General features: G+C 39.2%; 1 protein-coding gene across 5 annotated transcripts in view; it reads right to left on the bottom strand.

Moving 5' to 3' along the window:
* LOC121381335 (twitchin-like) overlaps window positions 1-20325 on the bottom strand; it is a 214064-nt gene that overhangs the window by 147085 nt on the left and 46654 nt on the right. For all 5 annotated transcript variants that reach the window (XM_041510607.1, XM_041510609.1, XM_041510610.1 and 2 more), the window contains exons 4-5: window positions 6087-6235; window positions 690-845 (exon numbers count right to left, since the gene is read on the bottom strand). In XM_041510607.1, coding sequence (XP_041366541.1) covers window positions 690-845; window positions 6087-6235 — 305 coding nt within the window. The remainder of the gene's footprint in view (window positions 1-689; window positions 846-6086; window positions 6236-20325) is intronic.

Genomic DNA, 20325 nt, shown 5'->3' with positions numbered 1-20325 from the left:
ACTCAAACTTTATTTGTTAATTCAGCACTCTTTGCTAATGTTACTATACAAAATATTTATACAAAAATTATATAATTTGTTTAATTGAACATCACTGCAAATGTATAAATAAGCTTAGCTGCCAATAACATGTAATCATGCACACATTCTGAAAACGGACTAAGGTATTATCATTGGAAATTTGGTTAGCTCTTGATTCTATATTACAAATTAAGAGTTCGTAAAAAAGTCAACTTTATGTTAACTTTTTCATAACATAAACACAGTTATGTTAATTAATTTCAATATCTAATACATTTATGTTTAAGTAATATACATTTTAATTTATTTGCTATTTGTGGAAATATGTCTGGTAGATATGAAATTTAAAACTTCGTTAAACACAAATTATGAATCAATTAAAATATGGATTGTACAGATTTTTTTTTTTTTAAGTATCATGTATTATTGGTACAATAATTTTACAGAAAAAAAAAATCAATATACTTAAAATGTGTGTCTTACAATAAACAAAATAAATCTTTATACAATGTATATACAAATTCCACACATTATGGTGCACCTAACCTTAAAATAGATGTATGTACATGTGCTATATTATTAAATGTTGTTTTTGTTATTGTTGTTATTATTAAATGTTTGCCAATAAATAAAATTGCTGAGCTTGTTAATCAGGTTGCACGACTTACTATCAAAATTGAGTCGGATCGTTGCATTGCTCTCCCCAAGAGCATTCTTGGCTGTGACTTTGTAATTTCCTCCATCCTGTGCAGACACATCATTAATTTCTAGCACTACAAAATACTGTTTTTGATCACGGGCTTCAGTTTTTATTTTGTAACGTGCTGAAAGAAAGTATAAAGAAACATTTTTAAAGAGGTTTCTGAAAAAGATAGCACAAAGGTTAAACAGTTGTACACACACACGTATATATATATATATATGTATGTGTGTGTGTGTATGTCCTTAAGATTCTTACATACTAATAATTATTCTTTAAATTAATATTAATCTTTAAAAAACCACAAGATAAACAATACTGTTGACAAGCTTAATCATATTTACATGATTTTCAAAGTACAGATGTTCCACATAAGTTAAAATTTGTTTTCTTCAATGACACTACTAAGTACATTCATTTATTAATCACTGGCTGTCAAATATTTGGTAATTTTGACTCATAGTCTTAGAGGAAACTGGCTACATTTTTCTATTAGTAGCAAGGGATCCTTTATATGCACTTTTCCACAGTAAGGACAGCACATACCATGACCAAACTTTAAGTGACAACTTGCTGGATTTATATGTTTAGTCAAGGTAAAAAATTAACATATTATTTTAGGTTTAAACTTGTTTGTATAATAGTGATGTGACACCCATTACATAACTTCTAGGGGAACTCAGTCTTTTAAGGAGTTTTCATACTACTCTTTATATAGACTCTTCAAAAAAAAGGTAGGGGAACTCTAATAAGAATTTACAATTGCCAAAATTGTAAGGTATATTAGCTTTGGGGAATGGATATATGATAATAATGAATTAATTGGGCAAACATTACAACCGGTAGTTCAATATTACAGTACGTTTTATGACCACCTTGAAGGACGATTGGGGTCAGAAGTGAAATTTGAAAGTTGACATTTTTTTTTATCAAAGTAAAGTTTGTTTTATTTAACGACGCCACTAGAGCACATTGATTTTTTATCTTATCATCGGCTATTGGATGTCAAACATATGGTCATTCTGACACTGTTTTTTAGAGGAAACCTGCTGTCACCACATAGGCTACTCTTTTATGACAGGCAGCAAGGGATCTTTTATTTGTACTTCCCACAGGCAGGATAGCACAAACCATGGCTTTTGTTGAACCAGTTATGGATCACTGGTCGGTGTAAGTGGTTTACACCTACCCATTGAGCCTTGCATAGCACTCACTCGGGGTTTGGAGTCGGTATCTGGATTAAGAATCCCATGCCTCGACTGGGATCCGAACCCAGTACCTACCAGCCTATAGACCAATGGCCTAACCATGATGCCACCGAGGCCGGTACATTTTTTATCAGTAAATCGCAAATTCAAACAATAAAAATGACTAAAAACAAAACAATAACAAATGTATGATCAACAGAATAAAAAAGATTGACAGAAATAATATTCCACAGTGATTAATCGACCTTCCTGGAAATTGTCAAAATCAAGAATGACACCCCACGCATGTGTACAGGGCAACTGCATGATGCATGTGTGTTGATAAACAGCCTGAATGTTCTTTACTAGGATGTCTGTGGTCAAGTTCTTCGTGAAAATGGTTGTTGACAAAGATTGGAGTTTTTTCAATTAACACATTACAAATAAATCTAAATCAACTTGTACCAATTGATTTAACTGATTTACACTGAACAATATTGGAAAAGATTGAATGCAATAAAGCCAAAGCTATATTTTCCCATTTTTACCACTCAATTTTACGACCAGAAGAAACACTAAGCACTTAATCTTTGTGATACTCAAAACAAAAAGAGGTGAAGTGGTTAAAACAATGGGAAATAGTTAAAATGGCCCTGCATATTACATTATAGCTCGGTTGGTTTGGGATCAATCCCCGTCGGTGGGCCCCATTGGCCTATTTCTCGTTCAGCCAGTGCACGATGACTGGTATATCAAACGTGGTGGTATGTGCTTTCCTGTCTGTAGGATGGTGCATATAAAATGTCCCTTGCTGCTAATGGAAAAATGTAGCTGGCTTCCTCTCGAAGACTATGTAAAAATTATCAAATGTTTAACATTCAAAAGCCGATGATTAATAAATCAATATGCTCTAGTGGTGTTGTTAAACAAAACAAACTTAATTCCATACTCCTTTCTCTTCCAGTGATGAAAATAACCTTGAATGAAGAATCTGGAATACTTTATAGTCTGGAAAATGGGGTTTTACTGTGACTATTTGATCAAATAACTTTCGGCTGGGTCAAAGTTCGAGATGCACCCAACTTTTGATAGAGAAGTGAACACCACAAGTCCTGTGATTGGTGATAAATGTGAGTGTGTTGGTTGTAAAAAAAAAATAGTTTTATCCGGGCAAAAAATGTATGCAATTTTATTTCATCTAGTACCACTGTGTCAAGTAGCCTTGTGCTTGAAACATGTATGGGGTACCTGTAAAAACAAATACTCGAATTTTGTGCGGAACTAGAGTAGTCATAGACACTACCTGTTATCTCAGAAATGAGCAGATTAACCCCCAGTTTTTTCTGATTCACTTTAAGGGTGAGGGGTGGTAGTATTTATATCCATGGCATATATGTCAATTGATATACGCTGCAGGTAGGAGTTTTAGCCACATATGTTACTATTGTTGTCTATGGGATTTGATTTGGTGGTATACACCCTGTAAGAATAAGGAACATGATTTGATTTGGTGGTATACACCCTGTAAGAATAAGGAACATGATTTTCCATTGGCTCTGAAATCAAGAAATTCCACGTTTATCATCTCCACTCCACACAATCTCTAAAATCAAGAAATTCCACGTTTATCATCTCCACTCCACACAATCTCTAAAATCAAGAAATTCCACGTTTATCATCTCCACTCCACACACAATCTCTAAAATCAAGAAATTCCACGTTTATCATCCACACACAATCTCAGAAATTCCACGTTTATCATCTCCACTCCACACACAATCTCTAAAATCAAGAAATTCCACGTTTATCATCTCCACTCCACACACAATCTCTAAAATCAAGAAATTCCACGTTTATCATCTCCACTCCACACACAATCTCTAGTTAATAAATAACATCTAGCCCTCACTGATCATACACTTATAATGCACATAAAAAACATCAACAGGTCAAGATAAATGGATTGAAAAATAACAGATAAAGCCAATTTGAGTGATGTTGGTAATATTGCCAACCACATGTACAGACAGGCACTCTAAATTGTTAGATAAAACCAAATTTGCATTACTGAAATATAAAACACTAGAACTACACAAGTTGTAACATGTTTTATGAGCTGCCTGACAATTTCCTATCAGTATTGATAAAAGACCAACATGAAGAGTTTCTGAAATAGATATTAAAAAAGATCATCTATTAGCATCATCGCGGTTTGTTTATTTTTAATGTTCCTTTATCCAAGAGAAACTAATTCTTTGCTGTTTAGGTGACATGTTTGTTGCACATTAACGTTTATAACTTAATGTCTTTTATTTTGCATAAACAGGGTATCTCTAAACCATGTTATGGAATGGAGGGGTCAACAATGAATGTCAACAGCAGTGGAACTGCTGTGTTGCATGGGCTGTGTATCTCTAAGCCATGCAATGGAAATGACAGGATCAGCTATAAATAAAGTCAACTGGAGAACTGTTATTAACATACTGCTGTGTTGCATGGGCTGTGTATCTTTAAGCCATGCGATGGAAATGACAGGATCAGCTATAAATAAAGTCAACTGGAGAACTGTTATTAACATACTGCTGTGTTGCATGGGCTGTGTATCTTTAAGCCATGCAATGGAAATGACAGGATCAGCTATAAATAAAGTCAACTGGAGAACTGTTATTAACATACTGCTATGTTGGATGGGCTGGGTATCTGTACTGTATTGCACAAGGCATAGTTATCTATTAAAGAGATCAACAGTACAACTCCCACAATAATGATATTTCTAAAAATGATGTGATCTAATGTACTGCTGTGTTGCATGGGCTGTGTATCTCTAAACCATGTGATGGAAATGACAGGATCAGCTATAAATAAAGTCAACTGGAGAACTGTTATTAATATACTGCTGTGTTGCATGGGCTGTGTATCTCTAAACCATGTGATGGAAATGACAGGATCAGCTATAAATAAAGTCAACTGGAGAACTGTTATTAATATACTGCTGTGTTGCATGGGCTGTGTATCTCTAAACCATGTGATGGAAATGACAGGATCAGCTATAAATAAAGTCAACTGGAGAACTGTTATTAACATACTGCTGTGTTGCATGGGCTGGGCATCTATCCTTTTATAACATAGGACAGGGTTAGCTATTAAAGAGATCAACAGTACAACTCCCACAATATTGGTATTTCTAAAAGTTACATAATCTAATGTCCTAAGTATCTACACTATACCAGTGCACCACGACTGGTATATCAAAGGCAGTGGTATGTATTACCCTGTCTGTGGGATGATGCATATAAAAGATCCCTTGCTGTTAATCAAAAAGAGTAGCCCATGATGTGGTGACAGTAGGTTTCCTCTCGCAATATCTATGTGGTCCTTAACTATATGTCTGATGCCATATAACCATAAATAAAATGTGTTGAGTGCGTTGTTAAATAAACCATTTCCTTCCTATACTATAGGACACAAGAGAAATGACAGGGTCAGCTATTAAAGAAATCAACAGTACAATTACAACAATAAACTGTTGTGTTGAAAAATTAAAGGTTGTTTTGTTTAATGATATGACTAGAGTACATTGATTTATTAATCATTGGCTATTGGATGTCAAATATTGAGTAATTTTGACATAGTCTTAGAGTGGAAACCTGCTACATTTTTTCATTAGTAGCAACTGATCTTTTATATGCACCATCTCAGACAGGATAGCACATACCATGGTGCACTGGACAGAAGAAGAAATAGTCCAAAGGTCCCACCAATGGAGTTCGATCCTAAACTGACCCGCACATCAAGCAAGTGCTTTACCAATGGGCTACATCCCGCACCTGCTGTGTTGTTATCTATTACTCCTGTAATGATAAGGAGTCTTGTTTGTTTTCTCTAATGATACCACTAAAACATCTGATGATTGTCACAAATAAGACTTCAGAGGAAACTTGCTACATTTTACAATCAGCTACAAGGGATCTTTTATATGCACTTTCCTACAGATAACACATACCACAACCTTTAATAAACCAGTAGGGTCTGCTGTTAGTGAAATCAGCAGTTGAACTTCTATAATATATAATGTCATGTTGAATCAGATAGATTTATATTAACTTGCCACCTTGTTGGATAAGCTGGGTATCTATCTTATAGCATACGACAGATCAGGTAGATATGTATTGACTTACCGCCTTGTTGGATGGGCTGGGCATCTCTAAACCAAGAGATGGCAGGTGCAGGGTCTGCGGTTAACAAACACTCAAAGAACAGTGTCTTGCCATTGTCGGCCTGCCGGGTGACTGGTTTCTGAATGAAATTTGGAGCAATTCCATCTTGTCTGAAAGAACATTGGAAATTATAAGATGAATATGTCATTAAAAGACACAATCTGCATAAAACTAATTAAAACTAATGTAGAAAGAAAGAAAAAAAGGAAGGAAGGAAGGAAGGAAGGAAAGAAAGAAAGAAAGAAAGAAAGAAAGAAAGAAAGAAAGAAAGAAAGAAAGAAAGAAAGAGAAATATTTTATTTAACAATGTACTCTACAGATTTTAATTCCAGTTATATGGCATCAGACATATAGTTAAAGAACATAAAGATAATCTGAGAGGAAACCTGCTGCCACGATTCTATAGGCTACTCTGTTAAGGTGTAATGAAGTATGGAATTACAAAACATAACTGACTACTACTGGTAATAACTAAAAATGTATCAAACAATAACCAAGAATGCTGTGCGATTCCTTGAGGCATTGGAATCATAATACTGGTGCAAATGGATGAAATGATAAGTAGACAAATGTTTGATTAACACAGTTGTTTTTTATATTTTGTATTTTGAGTATTATTTTATATGATAATTGTGACATCCAACTTCATGCTTATAAAACTTTAAAGTCAAGACTCAATAGTCAGAGACTCACAGACTCAAGACTTAAAGACTCAAGAGCCAAGACTTGTAGACTCAAAGAGTCGAGACTTATAGTATGCCCATCAAATAACATGTAGTTAAAAAAAAGAAAGTGAGCATTTACTAAGTTTAGTATCTATATTTAAGGTGCCATAAGCATGGACCATGGTGTAAAACATTACCCAGTACTGGTGAAAAATGCTGCCACCATACACTGCTCTACTGAACAGAAACAAGGAATCCTTCAGATGTGGTTTTGCACAGACATGACAGTATTATATATACATGAACCATGACCCTTGATACACCAGCCGCAGAGCACCATTAGAATGAACTGAAGAGGACCATCAGACAGATCTAGAGTGTCAAGAGATCATCTCTGCAGTCACATAAACTACTGCTGTTTTTACATGTAGCAGGGATTATTCTTCTTATCCAACTTTTGATGTCTACATTTCACAATTTCTTAGATACTTCATGGCATTCAAGGACATTCAAGGTATTTCTGAAAGCTTTCAAAATTATTTATGGTAGAATTCAGAGGCTCAGGCCATTTGATGACACATCAATGCTGAAAACAATAGCTTTGACAAGTGAAAGCTGTGCTTATTGCTCTGGGTCCATATTTTCAAAGCTATCTAAGCACTACAAAATCGTAAAACCATCATAAGATATGATGTCACTATGTGCTGTAGTGATATCATAGCCTATGATGCTTTTTACAATTTCGTAACACTAAGATTGCTTCGAAAACATAGGCCCTGAATGTGATGACAGTTTTCCAATTCAGATTTGTATGCACCTCACATAAGACAATTTGGAATACAGGTATGTAGCACTGTTTTGAATATCCAAGTCTTTGGAAAGTGAATAACCCAAGTCAACAAGCTGTTTATCCCTTGAATGAAAAACAGTCAAGAGAAATTTTACTTCTACACCACGTTAAGATTGGTCGGCAGATGGAGGAATGAAGTGATAAATGCTAAATATGTTCTTTTGTACTAGATCATAAAATATCAATGTAGAACTGTTAAAATTATTATAAATGTTGGTGTCCAAGTAATGCATTATATATATGTGTATGTTTGCATTTGGTAAACAGAATTTAGCATTCAGGATATATTTTTGTCAGCAATTTGTTTATTGAACTAAGAAATCAATGCATGAATATCATATGTACATGCATATAAGTAAATTATTTAAGCCAAATGTGCTATTTATAATCTTTGTAAAATCACAGATCTGTAAGGAACCATACAGTAGGATCAACTGTACTGTTTTTACTTCAAGAACATCCAGCACATAAAAACATTTATTTTTCTTCGACTGCTTTTGTTTGGTATAGCAGACAGACATGCACCTAGTTAAATTGGAGCTGCCATTGCCATAAGAAGTGGCAGAGGCAGCTGTAGACTGGTTCTGGTGGTGATATTTACTGCTGCCAGTCTTACAGAATGGTGTACTCAGTCCAGCAGAGCACACAGACAGGTACACAAGACAGATCCTTATACACTCACCTGCTCTTCCATAGTAGCACTGTATTTAAAGGTATGCTCATAGTAAGATGGTCAAAAATTAAATCAAGTTTAAATACACACAGACACAGATCAGGGCCCCGTTCCACGAAGTGATTTTAGCACTAAGATCATCTTAAGTGCATTAGATAGTTATGCATTTATGGTGATCTTAGCGCAAAGATCACTTCGTGGAATGGGGCCCTGCTCTTTAGCAGTACAATATTTAAAGGTATGCTCACAGTAAGATGGTCAAAATTTAAATCAAATTTAAATACACACACACACAGATCTGCTCTTTAGCAGCATTATATTTAAAGGTATGCTCACAGTAAGAGCTGCCATTTATAAGATGGTCAAAAATTAAATCAAAGTTTCAATACACACACCTGCTCTTTAGCAGCACTATATTTAAAGGTATACTCACAGTATTACACAAATGGCTCTTCAATTTTACTTTCAATGAACCGTTCCAAATCATGTGCCAAATTACCTCATGAAAACTGCACAATTTTTAATATTTTGGACTTAATCCTATGGGACATTCAAAATTCAATAGCATGACAAATTCCCCAACCCGCTACCAACCCTGGCTGTGTGCTCTCTCTTGCACTTGCCAATATGGGTCGTCCCTCCTCCCACTCACCCCAAACCCTTTCCTGTCCTGGACAAAGGACCCGATGTAAGTCTGCACCTGCGCCCATAACAAGCATGCACTACAACAGCTTGTCCTGAATGTGCACCCTAAGCCCGATGACCTGACCTGACCTGTATGAGCTGTCATTTGTAAGATGGTCAAAAATTAAATCAGGTTTAAATACACAAACCTGCTCTTTAGCAGCACTACGGTATATTTAAAGGTAAGCTCACAGTATGAGCTGCCATTTCTAAGATGGTCAAAAATTACATAAAGTTTAAATACACACACCTGCTCTTTAGCAGCTCTACTGTATATACTCCTGTAAAAAAGAAATGCATAGGCGAAATATTCATGGAATAATCTCTTTAATACAAAGTGGCATAATTTCGTTATTTATGATCGTATCACAGTCAAATTTGACATGAGTATGTGACAATGTTCTTGCTATGGACTGACAGCAGTGAAGGCGTTTTCGTCACCAAACAGCGTCACACAAGGGCACCGAAATCAGTACCTTGTGTTGCCACCAGCAGCAGCAATCACTGCGAGACATGTCCTTGGCATAGACTGAATGAGTCTCTGAATCCGGGCACATGGAATCCTAGCCCATTATTCCTGCAGTGCATGCAACAGTTGTGGAAGTGTCTGAGGCTCCAGGTCACGCTGGCGTATACGTCAGTCCAGTTTGTCCCATATATGTTCAATGGGGTTGAGATCTGGCGATCTTGATGGCCATGGGAGCACATTAATGTTCTCATTCTGTAGGAAATCCATTGTTACACATGCCGTATCCAGCCTGACATTCTGTCGATCCAAAATGGGAAGCATGTGACGGCAAAGAATTAAATCCTGGTAGCGTACAGCTGTCAGGTTGTCTTGTACTGGTACTTCACTTCTGCCACATCATGACACTCCCTCCACCGAATCTGTCAACTTGGGCGACGCAGTTGTTGGCAAAACGTTCACTGCGGCGTCTGTAAACATGTTGTCATCCATCACGTTGCTGTAGCAGGAAACGTGACTCGTCGCTGAACCATACTTGCCACCAGTTTCCCAAGTTCCACCCCTTTACATTCGTGCACCAGCGAACACGTAAATGTCAATGTTGATGTCGCAGGACAGGACCAACATACGGTCTCCTAGCCCGTAAACCAGCTTATCGAAGTCAGTTCCGAATGGTTTGTGCAGACACCCTTCTCAAACCAGGTATGTGTCTAGCAGTGTTCATTGCTGTGGCAGTTCGGTGACGCAAGGGCATAACCCCAGATGTAGCGATCTTGTGCTGCAGTTGTTATGCGAGGTCTTCCACTTCTGGGCCGGTCTTAAGCTGATTGAAACTGCTGGTACCTGTCCCAGAGACGTGAAATGGTGCTCTGATGGACATTCATGTGGCGTGCAACTGCTGACTACGATTCACCTAACTGGAGGCAGCCTATTGCAATGTTTTGTTTCAGCAGGTTTAGTCTTGGCATCTTGTAACTCGTCTATGTCAAAATGGAAATGATGCATTATTGCGAGCATTGCAGCTTTAAATACCCATCACTACCCCAATCTTTTCCTCGAGTTTCACATGCATTCGCCAAAATCTTACCATTTCATGCCGATTTACAACAATTGTCACACAACGTGAGTTAAATTTGTTTTAGGGTGCATTTGGGCATGCTGTCCCATTCCAGGAACATTAACAAACATGGTCATTCAGCAACATTGTACAAAAAAAAACGATATTTTGTAAAATCAAACACTTTTCTTCTTTCCCCATCACCTATGTGTTTCTTTTTTGACAGAGTATATTTAAAGATATGCTCACAGTATGAGCTGTCATTTGTTAGATCTATGGTAAAAAATTACATGAACTTTAATTCATTTTGGTGAATTTATGTCAAAAGATACAAGGATATATTTTATAGATAACTTTAATGCATGTAAACATTCCACATTGAATTAGTCCATGCAAAACATGTACAAATATACTGGTACTATTTACAGCATATACAGTGTGTACAATCAGAGCAACAAAACCATATTAATAATGTTTTTGTTCCAGGTTATTTAATTTTAGGCTTGGTTCATACCATAAATTTGGCTATTAAAAGTTTTCAAGAGAGGGCATAAACTCTAGGTACTAGCAACCATAACCTGTAAATATAGACAGCTACACAAATGGCAATTATTGTGTTTTCACTTGTAACCTGAAGTTTATTGTTGTAAAAATCTCCAATTATTGCACATATCTGTCAAAATGATGGTTATCTTGGGTATAAAAACATTAATTGCGATAATATTACTTAAAATTGATGACATCAGTAGTTTGTAAAATAAGGTGTTTTCAAATATCAGCTGCATTTGACAGTGCTCATTTGATAAGTATTGGGCTTGCTATATAGATATTTCACCTCAAAACTATGCACTACAATATAAATATATGCTTAGTGAATGTATACTGAAACACAATGAAAACACAAAAACAACTTTTCATTGCAAATAACGACAAACTATTAATGAATTGATGGATAATGTAATATGACATTAATGATTGGTATTCATAAGATACGTTCACATGGAAACATGGCCAGTTATCATCAGTATGAGTTGCATTCGTAATCAAAAAGTTCAACCCCCCCATATCAAGGTCAGTATCTGGTGTGTCCACCATTGGCCCGTGAGCATGCGTGAAGACGATGGGGAAAGGATTGGCACAAACATCTCAAATAAGCCACAGGAATGTTCCTCCACTCCTCCTGCAATGCCTGTGCAAGGTCATCGATGTTACGCGGTGGTGGCTGGCAGTGACATACACGATGTCCTAACTCATCCCACATGTGTTCAATTGGGTTCAAATCCAGTGAAATGGCGGGCCAGTTCATAACGGTGATACCGGCTTGTTGCAGGAATGCCTGGGTAATTCTTGCAGTATGTGGACAGTCATCGTCTTGTTGAAACAGAAGGGGACCTCCTGGTCTTTGGTAACAGCGCAAAAGTGGCTGGAGAACTGGTCTTAGAATAACGTCAACATAACGCTGGGCTGTAAGGGCATCGTGAACAATGATGAGATCACTCCTGAAATCACAGTTGATTGCCCCCCATACCATCAGACAACCGCCGCCAAACCAATCACGTTCCCTCACACATCCGTCATCGTACCATTCATGGAGTCTCCTGTACACACGTGTTCTTTTATCAGCAAAGGAGACAGAGAAACGGGACTCATCTGAGAAAACAATGCTCCGGTAAAAGGCTGGTGGATGTTGCGGTGTCATGATGTTACTGTTGTACGGGTGTCTACATCTGAGTCCAGCCATTCTGAGTCGACGGATGACCATCATCGGATGGATAGGCCTTCCCTGACGTCCTATCGTGTTGCTTGCTGTCATCGTCGCAGTTCTGAACTGGTCACGGAGGTGGTGTTGTCGAATCAGGTCGAGGTCGATCACAGACACTCCCGGTCTGTTGATGATGTTCAACAAGTCGTCCAATAGTTGATGGATGGACAGTGAAGGTCCTAGCAACTTGGCTTTTCGAAGTCCCCCCTTGAACCATGCCCAACGCTCTCTCCTTTTGTTGTTCTCGGAGTCGTGGCATTCTTAATGTTACGAGGAATATGACACCGTTACGTGACCACATACTGGCATTTCACATGCATTGCATGCAGCATGATTGAGCATGTAGTGAAACCATTTCACACCATTTTGTGTGTTTCTGCTGTTGTATGTGTAACAAGAACAAAACCAGGATTGAAACCCAGACAAAAGTACCAATCAGTGGCTTCCTCTCATAAATTGTTATTTTAAGTCCAAAAAATATATTGTTCATTAATCACAACAAAATATTGAAATGTATCTGTTTTGCGTTTTCATTGTGTGTCAGTACAGATACTTTGTACTTATTTAAAAGATCATTTGTTTTTCTGTATTATTGAATGTTATATACATGTATATATCATGTAAAGCCATATCAAAAATATAATTTGTGAGAATCCCCATCAGACCATCCGAAAATACCGATTCCAAACCCTGAGTGAGTGCTCCGCAAGGCTCAATGGGTATGTGTAAACCACTTGCACCGACCAGTGATCCATAACTGGTTCAACAAAGGCCATGGTTTGTGCTATCCTGCCTGTGGGAAGTGCAAATAAAAGATCCCTTGCTGCCTGTTGTAAAAGAGTAGCCTATGTGGCGACAGCGGGTTTCCTCTCCAAATCTGTATGGTCCTTAACCATGTGTCTGACACCATATAACCCTAAAATAAAATGCGTTGAGTGCGTCATTAAATAAAACATTTCTTTCTTTCTTTCATTGCCAAATAAAAATCCATGGTGAATTAATTACTTGAGGATAAAACAAAAACCATGTTTCGTCTGTTGTTTGTTCAGAAATTCCACATAAGTGCTCCATCTAAAAGATTTAAAAGCAGCATGTTGAACGATGGTCTCTAACAGTAGAATGCTGTTCTGTATTCCGACTGGGTTCCTGTGCCATGTTTTCTACTCCACTGATAAGCGACCATGTCACATTTTCCGATAAGGAACACCGAGTCAGATTTACTTATTTTCATGCACCGTATCCCCTCCCCTATGCAAGGCTAAGCTTCTGACAATCGCCAAATGTAAATAAATCCATGTCTGACGTTTACAACCCGTCCAGATAAATTTCTGCTTTAATTTATATGTTGGCCGACAGGTGGCAATCCAGCTGTGGCTGCAATGTGCACGTGCTGTGAGGTTTGCGTGTACCAAATGCGCCCCCACGATAAATGCTAAGGCCTGCAATGGACGCTGGTCGTTTTAATTATATATATATATATATATAAAATAATAAAAAGACTAGTTGTTTAAATGATACCTCAGAACGCTGTTCAAACAGCGACTCATCTATTTATAAAAACAACAACCCAACAACTAGCGTTTGAGTTATAATGTCGAAATTAATTTACGTCCCTGTCTGCTTGCTTGGAACTAAACTATTTCTTCAAAGATAAGAACAGATAACGGTGCATCCCGTGAGGTCTCCGTGTAGTACTATTTTTAATCTGTTTTGTTGAACGTTTGTTTGCTGGTTCTAAGGTTATCAGCAGTGCAAAGAAATTCCTACGTACATCCCAGTCCCCTTTTTAAGTAGGCTAAATGTGTACTTACTTACTAACAGCTTTCAACACAGATGTTTACAAAAAAAGTTAACAAATGAACGAAACAACAGGCTGAACAGCCATGTTTTTACATGACAATGACAGAATTCGGAAGGTTTGTGGGAAGTAAAATGTTTCATGCTTTGTTTTGTTGGATTGTTTTGGGTTTTTTTTTTTGTTTTTTTTTGTAGTGTTTTTGCTTCAGTTGTCATTGAACAGTCATTCCGAATAACTTTTAACTACCAGCACTTATACGCCACTGATGTTTTGGGTTTTGTGAGTAAAAAATAGATTAATCCACTGTCTATTTTAATGGCCACTAACTCGATTTGAACTTTAAACGTGTCCGTTTAAATGAATGCGATCTAAGTCTGTCCATGGAAAATTGGAAATAACTCTGAAATATGTAGATTTTGTACTGGAAGATGTTCTTCATATTGTTTATGATTTGAATCTGAATGACAAAACCGTTATCCGTTATCAAGACCATGTCTGCACAGAGCAGAGTTCAATGGGCATTTAGCAAAATAGTGGTCGAGTCCCTGAATCTCTATCTAGTGCCTCGATAACAGGAAGACAGCCACTCCCGTGGATATCCTTTACTGGGCAATACATTCATTTGATCACCACAAAGAGGACTGCCACTCAACTAGCACAGGACAGAGCTCATGAGAATAAATACAGCTGATGACATGCACTAATGAGTCACTGTCAAAACAATACCCCAAATTCAGCCAGCAAACGTTTGGTTAACGTTCGCGAATTATTTGATTGGTTCCCGACGTGGCCATTTGGTTTACCGCGAAACGCGTTTTTTTTGTGCTCGGTCTGGCTGAACTCAGCCCAAGCGTAAGTTCAGTCAACAGCTTGTCACTAACGTTCGATAGTTGGATTTTTACGCTACACAGTATACCGAATTATCACTTCGGCAACCAATCAAATAGTTCGCGAACGTTTGCGAACTATTTGATTGATTCCCGACGTGGTCATTTGGTTTAACGTGAAGCGCATAAACCAGTCTAGTGGAAGCTTTTCAGCTAGGTCTGGCTGAACGCAGCCCAGGTGTTCGCGAAGGATGAGCATATCCTGTCCCATTGGTGGCACCCGCATGAGTACTGCCACCCACATGAGTACTGCCACCCGCATGAGTACTGCCACCCGCATGAGTACTGCCACCACAGCTGTCAAGACCGTCACTTCATCAGATCTCATTTGTGCCTGTCTATGTTTCACTTTATTTTGGTTCGTACACGCAGTAATGTTAATTTTTTTTTTTTTTAAATAATGATATATGCAGACCATAGTATTAACCTTCTCGGGTAATAAAAAAAACTAAAAATGCATGGTATTTTCCATGTAATCTACCTGCAACAAAAAGAGATGTCACTAATGACATTTAAGAGATTCAGATAATGTTTTTATTAGCAACCCTCATCCAGAAATTATCATTATGGGGTTCATTTGGGACGCTATGTTGGGTATGTTAGGTAGTTATTAAATTTCATAACATTAAAACTATTTATAATACTAATTAAAAAGACAGACATTCATAATACAATAGTGTTAGTATAAAGTGTTTATATTGACGGTAGTTAGTGGGCTTTCCTTAATAGCTAATTTTGGCAAAGCGCTGGACTTGCACAGATGGTCCGAGGTTCAAATCATCTCGGTGGTCGTATTAGGAAAAGAAAAGGGTAATGGCCCTATACAACAGCAGGGGGCAGGACGTAGCCCAGCGGTAAAGCGCTCACTTGATGCGCGGTCGGTCTAGGATCGATCCCCATAGGTGGCCCATTGGGCTATTTCTCGTTCCAGCCAGTGCACCACGACTGGTTATATCAAAGGCCGTGGTTGATGCTGTCCTGTCTGTGGGATGGTGCATATAAAAGATCCCTTGCTACTAATAAAACAAATGTAACGGGTTTCCTCTCTAAGACTAAGAATTACCAAATGTCTGACATCCAATAGCTGATGATTAATAAATCAATGTGCTCTAGTGGTGTCGTTAAACAAAAAACTAAAAAATTTTTTTTTTACTATACACTAGCATACAATTAGCACTGAAAGACTGAAAAACAAAACCCATCAATTCACCTCGCTCGTTTGGTTTGTGATTACTGTGCGGCCGTCGAGACAAGACAAACACTAGCACAGTGTTTTCATCTGCACGGGGCATGTTGGAATCAACGGTGTGGAATATGATGACCTGCAGATGGCGCAGTGTTCCGGAAACAGCGGGCTTGAAAACAAATACCTTCGCGTGTAGTTGTAACGGAGAAAGACCGGCGCCCGTACAAACAATCAGCATCTCAGTCCAAATATTGAGAATAAATCGCCTGTACACAATCCTCAATTGATATGTATGATGCCTTTATGATACCATTATCATTGAGTTTTAAAGGTGTGGTTTGTTTTTCCGAAGTGGATTTATTGTTTTGGTTTATTCTTAACGTTTAGCTGACTAAATGATTAAAAACATGTGGCATTGTTTATATGTCCATGTTCCTCTTATAATAGTATATGGTAGTTGAACTTGCCTTTTCTTGCTAAGAATTTTAATTTTTATCCTGTTTGTCCTAACAAAGGTTGTTTTGTTTACCGACACCACCAATGAACATTGATTTATTAATCATTGGCTATTGGACGCCAAACACATGGTCATTTTGATGTAGTTTTAAAGATGAAACCCGCTACATTTTTCTATTAGTAGTAAGGGATCTTTTATATGCACCATCCCATTCAGGATAGCACATACTACGGTCTTTGATATACCAGTCGTGGTGCACTGGCTGGAACGAGAAATAGCCCAGTGGGACTTCCGACGGGGATCGATCCTACACCGACCACGCATCAACCGAGAGCTTTACCACAGGACTACGTCTCGCCCCTTTGTTGTCCTAATGTCTATATAAAACAGTGTCTTGGTGTTACCATTTAGCGCACGCCAATATACTTGGGGTTATCAAGAAGGCCTACTAATAAAGCTGGTCTGACCAACGGCACTAACAAACGACCGCCGGTAGTAGGAGTGTATAGTGGGTGGTTACAAGTGCCTCTTAACAATGTCAGAAGTAACTACTGAACACTCCCCGAAGTGGTCAGACTAAGACCACAGCTAAAAGCTGATGCGGAATGGAAAGTGTGTGGCACAAATAGCCACAAGTGAGCATGAAATGGAATTCAAAGGAGAGAAAGGAAAGGGGACAGTGGAGTAAAAGAAAAAAAAAGAAAAGAAAAAAAGGCCTACAAGTCTACTGGATCGTCAATATGTGTAACAGTTATTCAGAATAGTTCAACCCATAAGCATTTACTCGTTTCCAGTCAGATAAGGTTTAAAATTATGGGGTCCTGCTGGATGAAGTAGTTGATGGCTATATACACTTAGGAATGCCCATACATTTTATTGACTGGATGGTGTTGAAACACCCATGGAAAGGAAGGAAGGAAATGTTTTACGAGCGTATTTAACGAAGCACTTAACACATTTTATTTACGGTTATATGGCGTCGGACATATGGTTAAGGACCACATAGGTATTGAGAGAGAAAACCCGCTGTCGACACTTTATGGGCTACTCTTTTCGATTAGCAGCAAGGGATCTTTTATATGCACAGTCCCACAGACAGGATAGTACATACCACGGCCTTTGTCACACCAGTTGTGGAGCACTGGCTGGAACGAGAAATAGCCCAATGGGCCCAGCAACGGGAATTGATCCTAGATTGCTCGCGCATCACGCGAGCGCTGTACCACTCAGCTACGTCCCACCCCTCCCATGGGAAGAGACGAACAAGAACATTTGTAATACTTTTGGTGTAATCTGTTTCTACTGGCAGTAGCTAGTGGAAACATGAAACGTGTGGCAATGGGGGCAAATACCGGTATAGGTGATCGATATTTGTCTGTGGCAAGTGAAGTTTTTGAAGTTTTGAAATGTTTAACGTCTGTAAGAAAGTCTGTGAGTTCTTATTGGCAACTGAATCACCTTTTTGTAAACGAAGGAACGGAATAGATGTATAATGACACATTTAAAAAGCACCGTACTCATGCTTATTTTGACATAAAATTTTTGGTCTTTGATTAGTTTAAGTTGTCCATTACGACTTAGAAAAGCGCACGCAATTTACGTCCGATTCGGACTAGGTCTTTGATATACCAGTCGTGGCGCACTGGTTGGGATGGGGAAACCCAAGGTCATCGAGGACTATCGATCACACAACCCATCGCATCTTAGGCGAGCGCTCTAGCACTAAGCTATAGTCCGTTTGTGTCAAAAGAGAATCGATGAATTGGCATGTAATCTGAACGACAAAAACCGTCAACCGCGAGACTCCGAGCTATGCCTTCGATGAGGAAAGACGTGTCGCTCTGCTCTCTCGAGTTGCCCCCCCCCCCCCCCCACACCTGGGGGGACTTATTGCAAGCTACGGCTCTTTGTTAGAGTACCGCGTCGCTTACAATGGCTCACGGGCAACCGTGACTTTGGTGTATGGCGACGCGGTAACGAACACGACGAAGAGGAAGGAGGAAGAGAAAACCTGCACCAGGGACGGCTCAGGGGGGACCTAAACTGGAGGCTCAACCGCCAGCGGCGGTCCTGTCTGCGTCGCCGCCCCCACCCCCGGGACCCGATCAACCAGTACCAGCCGACGCAGATACCTCTGAACAGACTGAGCCAGCGGACCAGTCGACGCCGCTGTTGGACACAGCGATCTGCGAAACTCCACGGCGTGCGTCTCCCGTTCCAACCCCTTCGAGGCGGTCGGCGTCGAGTCCCCCACCCCCGGGGGGCTCCGCCAAGACCCATATGGATGGCGCTGCTGCGAAGCGGAAGGCCGTCACCCCACCGAGTAGTGACCAGCCAGCCAAGGCCCGGCCTTCCGCGACCGCCCGGGGCAGGGACGCCGCCTGGAGCCTAGCCATCTCCAAGATCAAGGGCCAGTACGCTCGATACTTGGTCGGGGACACCTCGGACACCAGCTCACTGCCGGGAGGCATTCTTGAGGGCAACTTTAAGAAGTTTCCTGACGAAGTTGAGTGTGCCATCCACGCCATGGAACTACGAGACGGGAAGTTTGAACTTGGGGTGACGTCGCGCCGAAATGATCTCTACAGACAGGGAATACTCTTCGAAGACATGGACAACTACACCATCCACAGAGTACTGAAGATCATCGCCGGTGCCCATTACGTCGAGCTAGCTAAGACCTTGCTAGCCCACCGTTGGAGGAAACTGGTGCCACAGTTCAACGCCAAGCACTTCATCGTGTCCCCGTAGTCGCCAACCGTTCCAAGGGCTTAGTTGGACTTTAATTTTTTTTTTTTTTTTTTTTGGTAAACAGTCCGACGCACTTTATTTTGGCAGCCCGTCTAAATTGCTCAAATCACTTTAAAACCCTTTCGGTCGAGCAGTCTAATTTTGTTCTTTGGACTTAAATTTTTGTCCAGACATGAGTTGTATGAATGAGCTCATTTTGGCTTTAGGTCTTTGACCTAACTACTAAATTCGTATTCCAAATTCCGCCCACCTTAAACTCACACGCCCCCACACCCCACACCCCCCCCCACCCCGGACCGGACCAGACCATTTAGATCGGACTTTAAACTTTTAGACCTCCGTTCAAAATTATATGTCGAAATTATTCTCTTTTTTTTAAATATTATTAAATAGTCCTATCCTCTCTTCTTTCTCTTATTTATTTTTGGACTGTCCATCTAAAATGCTCCAAATTATATAAATATTCGGCCGAGCAGTCAATTCTTTTTATTTTTGGCTTGTAACTTTTTTTTTATTTTTTTTTTTTAATTCTATTAACTTTTTTACTAATAGCTATTTTCAAAATTCTGCCCATTTTCAACTCTATCCTCCCCTCATCCCGAGTCAGGCCACCGATCTTATCGGAGGTCGGACTCTGGATGGGCGTGTTCGAAACCCTAGTGGTATATGGACACGTTAAATTGTTATCTATCTATCTATGTATCAACCGCGATCAAAAGTCTTAGACCGTATCTCTGCACAATGCAGAGTCGAATGGGTATTTAGCAAAATAGTGGTCGATTCCATGAGTCTCGTCTATAGGAGGACTGCCATTCCCGATATCCTTCACAGGACAATACATCTTCCTTAACCGCCACAGACTGCTACTGACAGTAGTTTACTCATTTTAAACTAGTACAGGCCAGAGCTCATTGGAATACTGTTACTGTTACTTTATTTACGTGCCAATATAAAAAAGAGGTTC

The sequence above is a fragment of the Gigantopelta aegis genome, chromosome 9 (genome assembly GCF_016097555.1).
Source record: "Gigantopelta aegis isolate Gae_Host chromosome 9, Gae_host_genome, whole genome shotgun sequence".
Classification (NCBI taxonomy): domain Eukaryota; kingdom Metazoa; phylum Mollusca; class Gastropoda; order Neomphalida; family Peltospiridae; genus Gigantopelta; species Gigantopelta aegis.
Note: the sequence above shows the minus strand (reverse complement) of the source record. Positions and strands in the feature narration are given on the sequence as shown.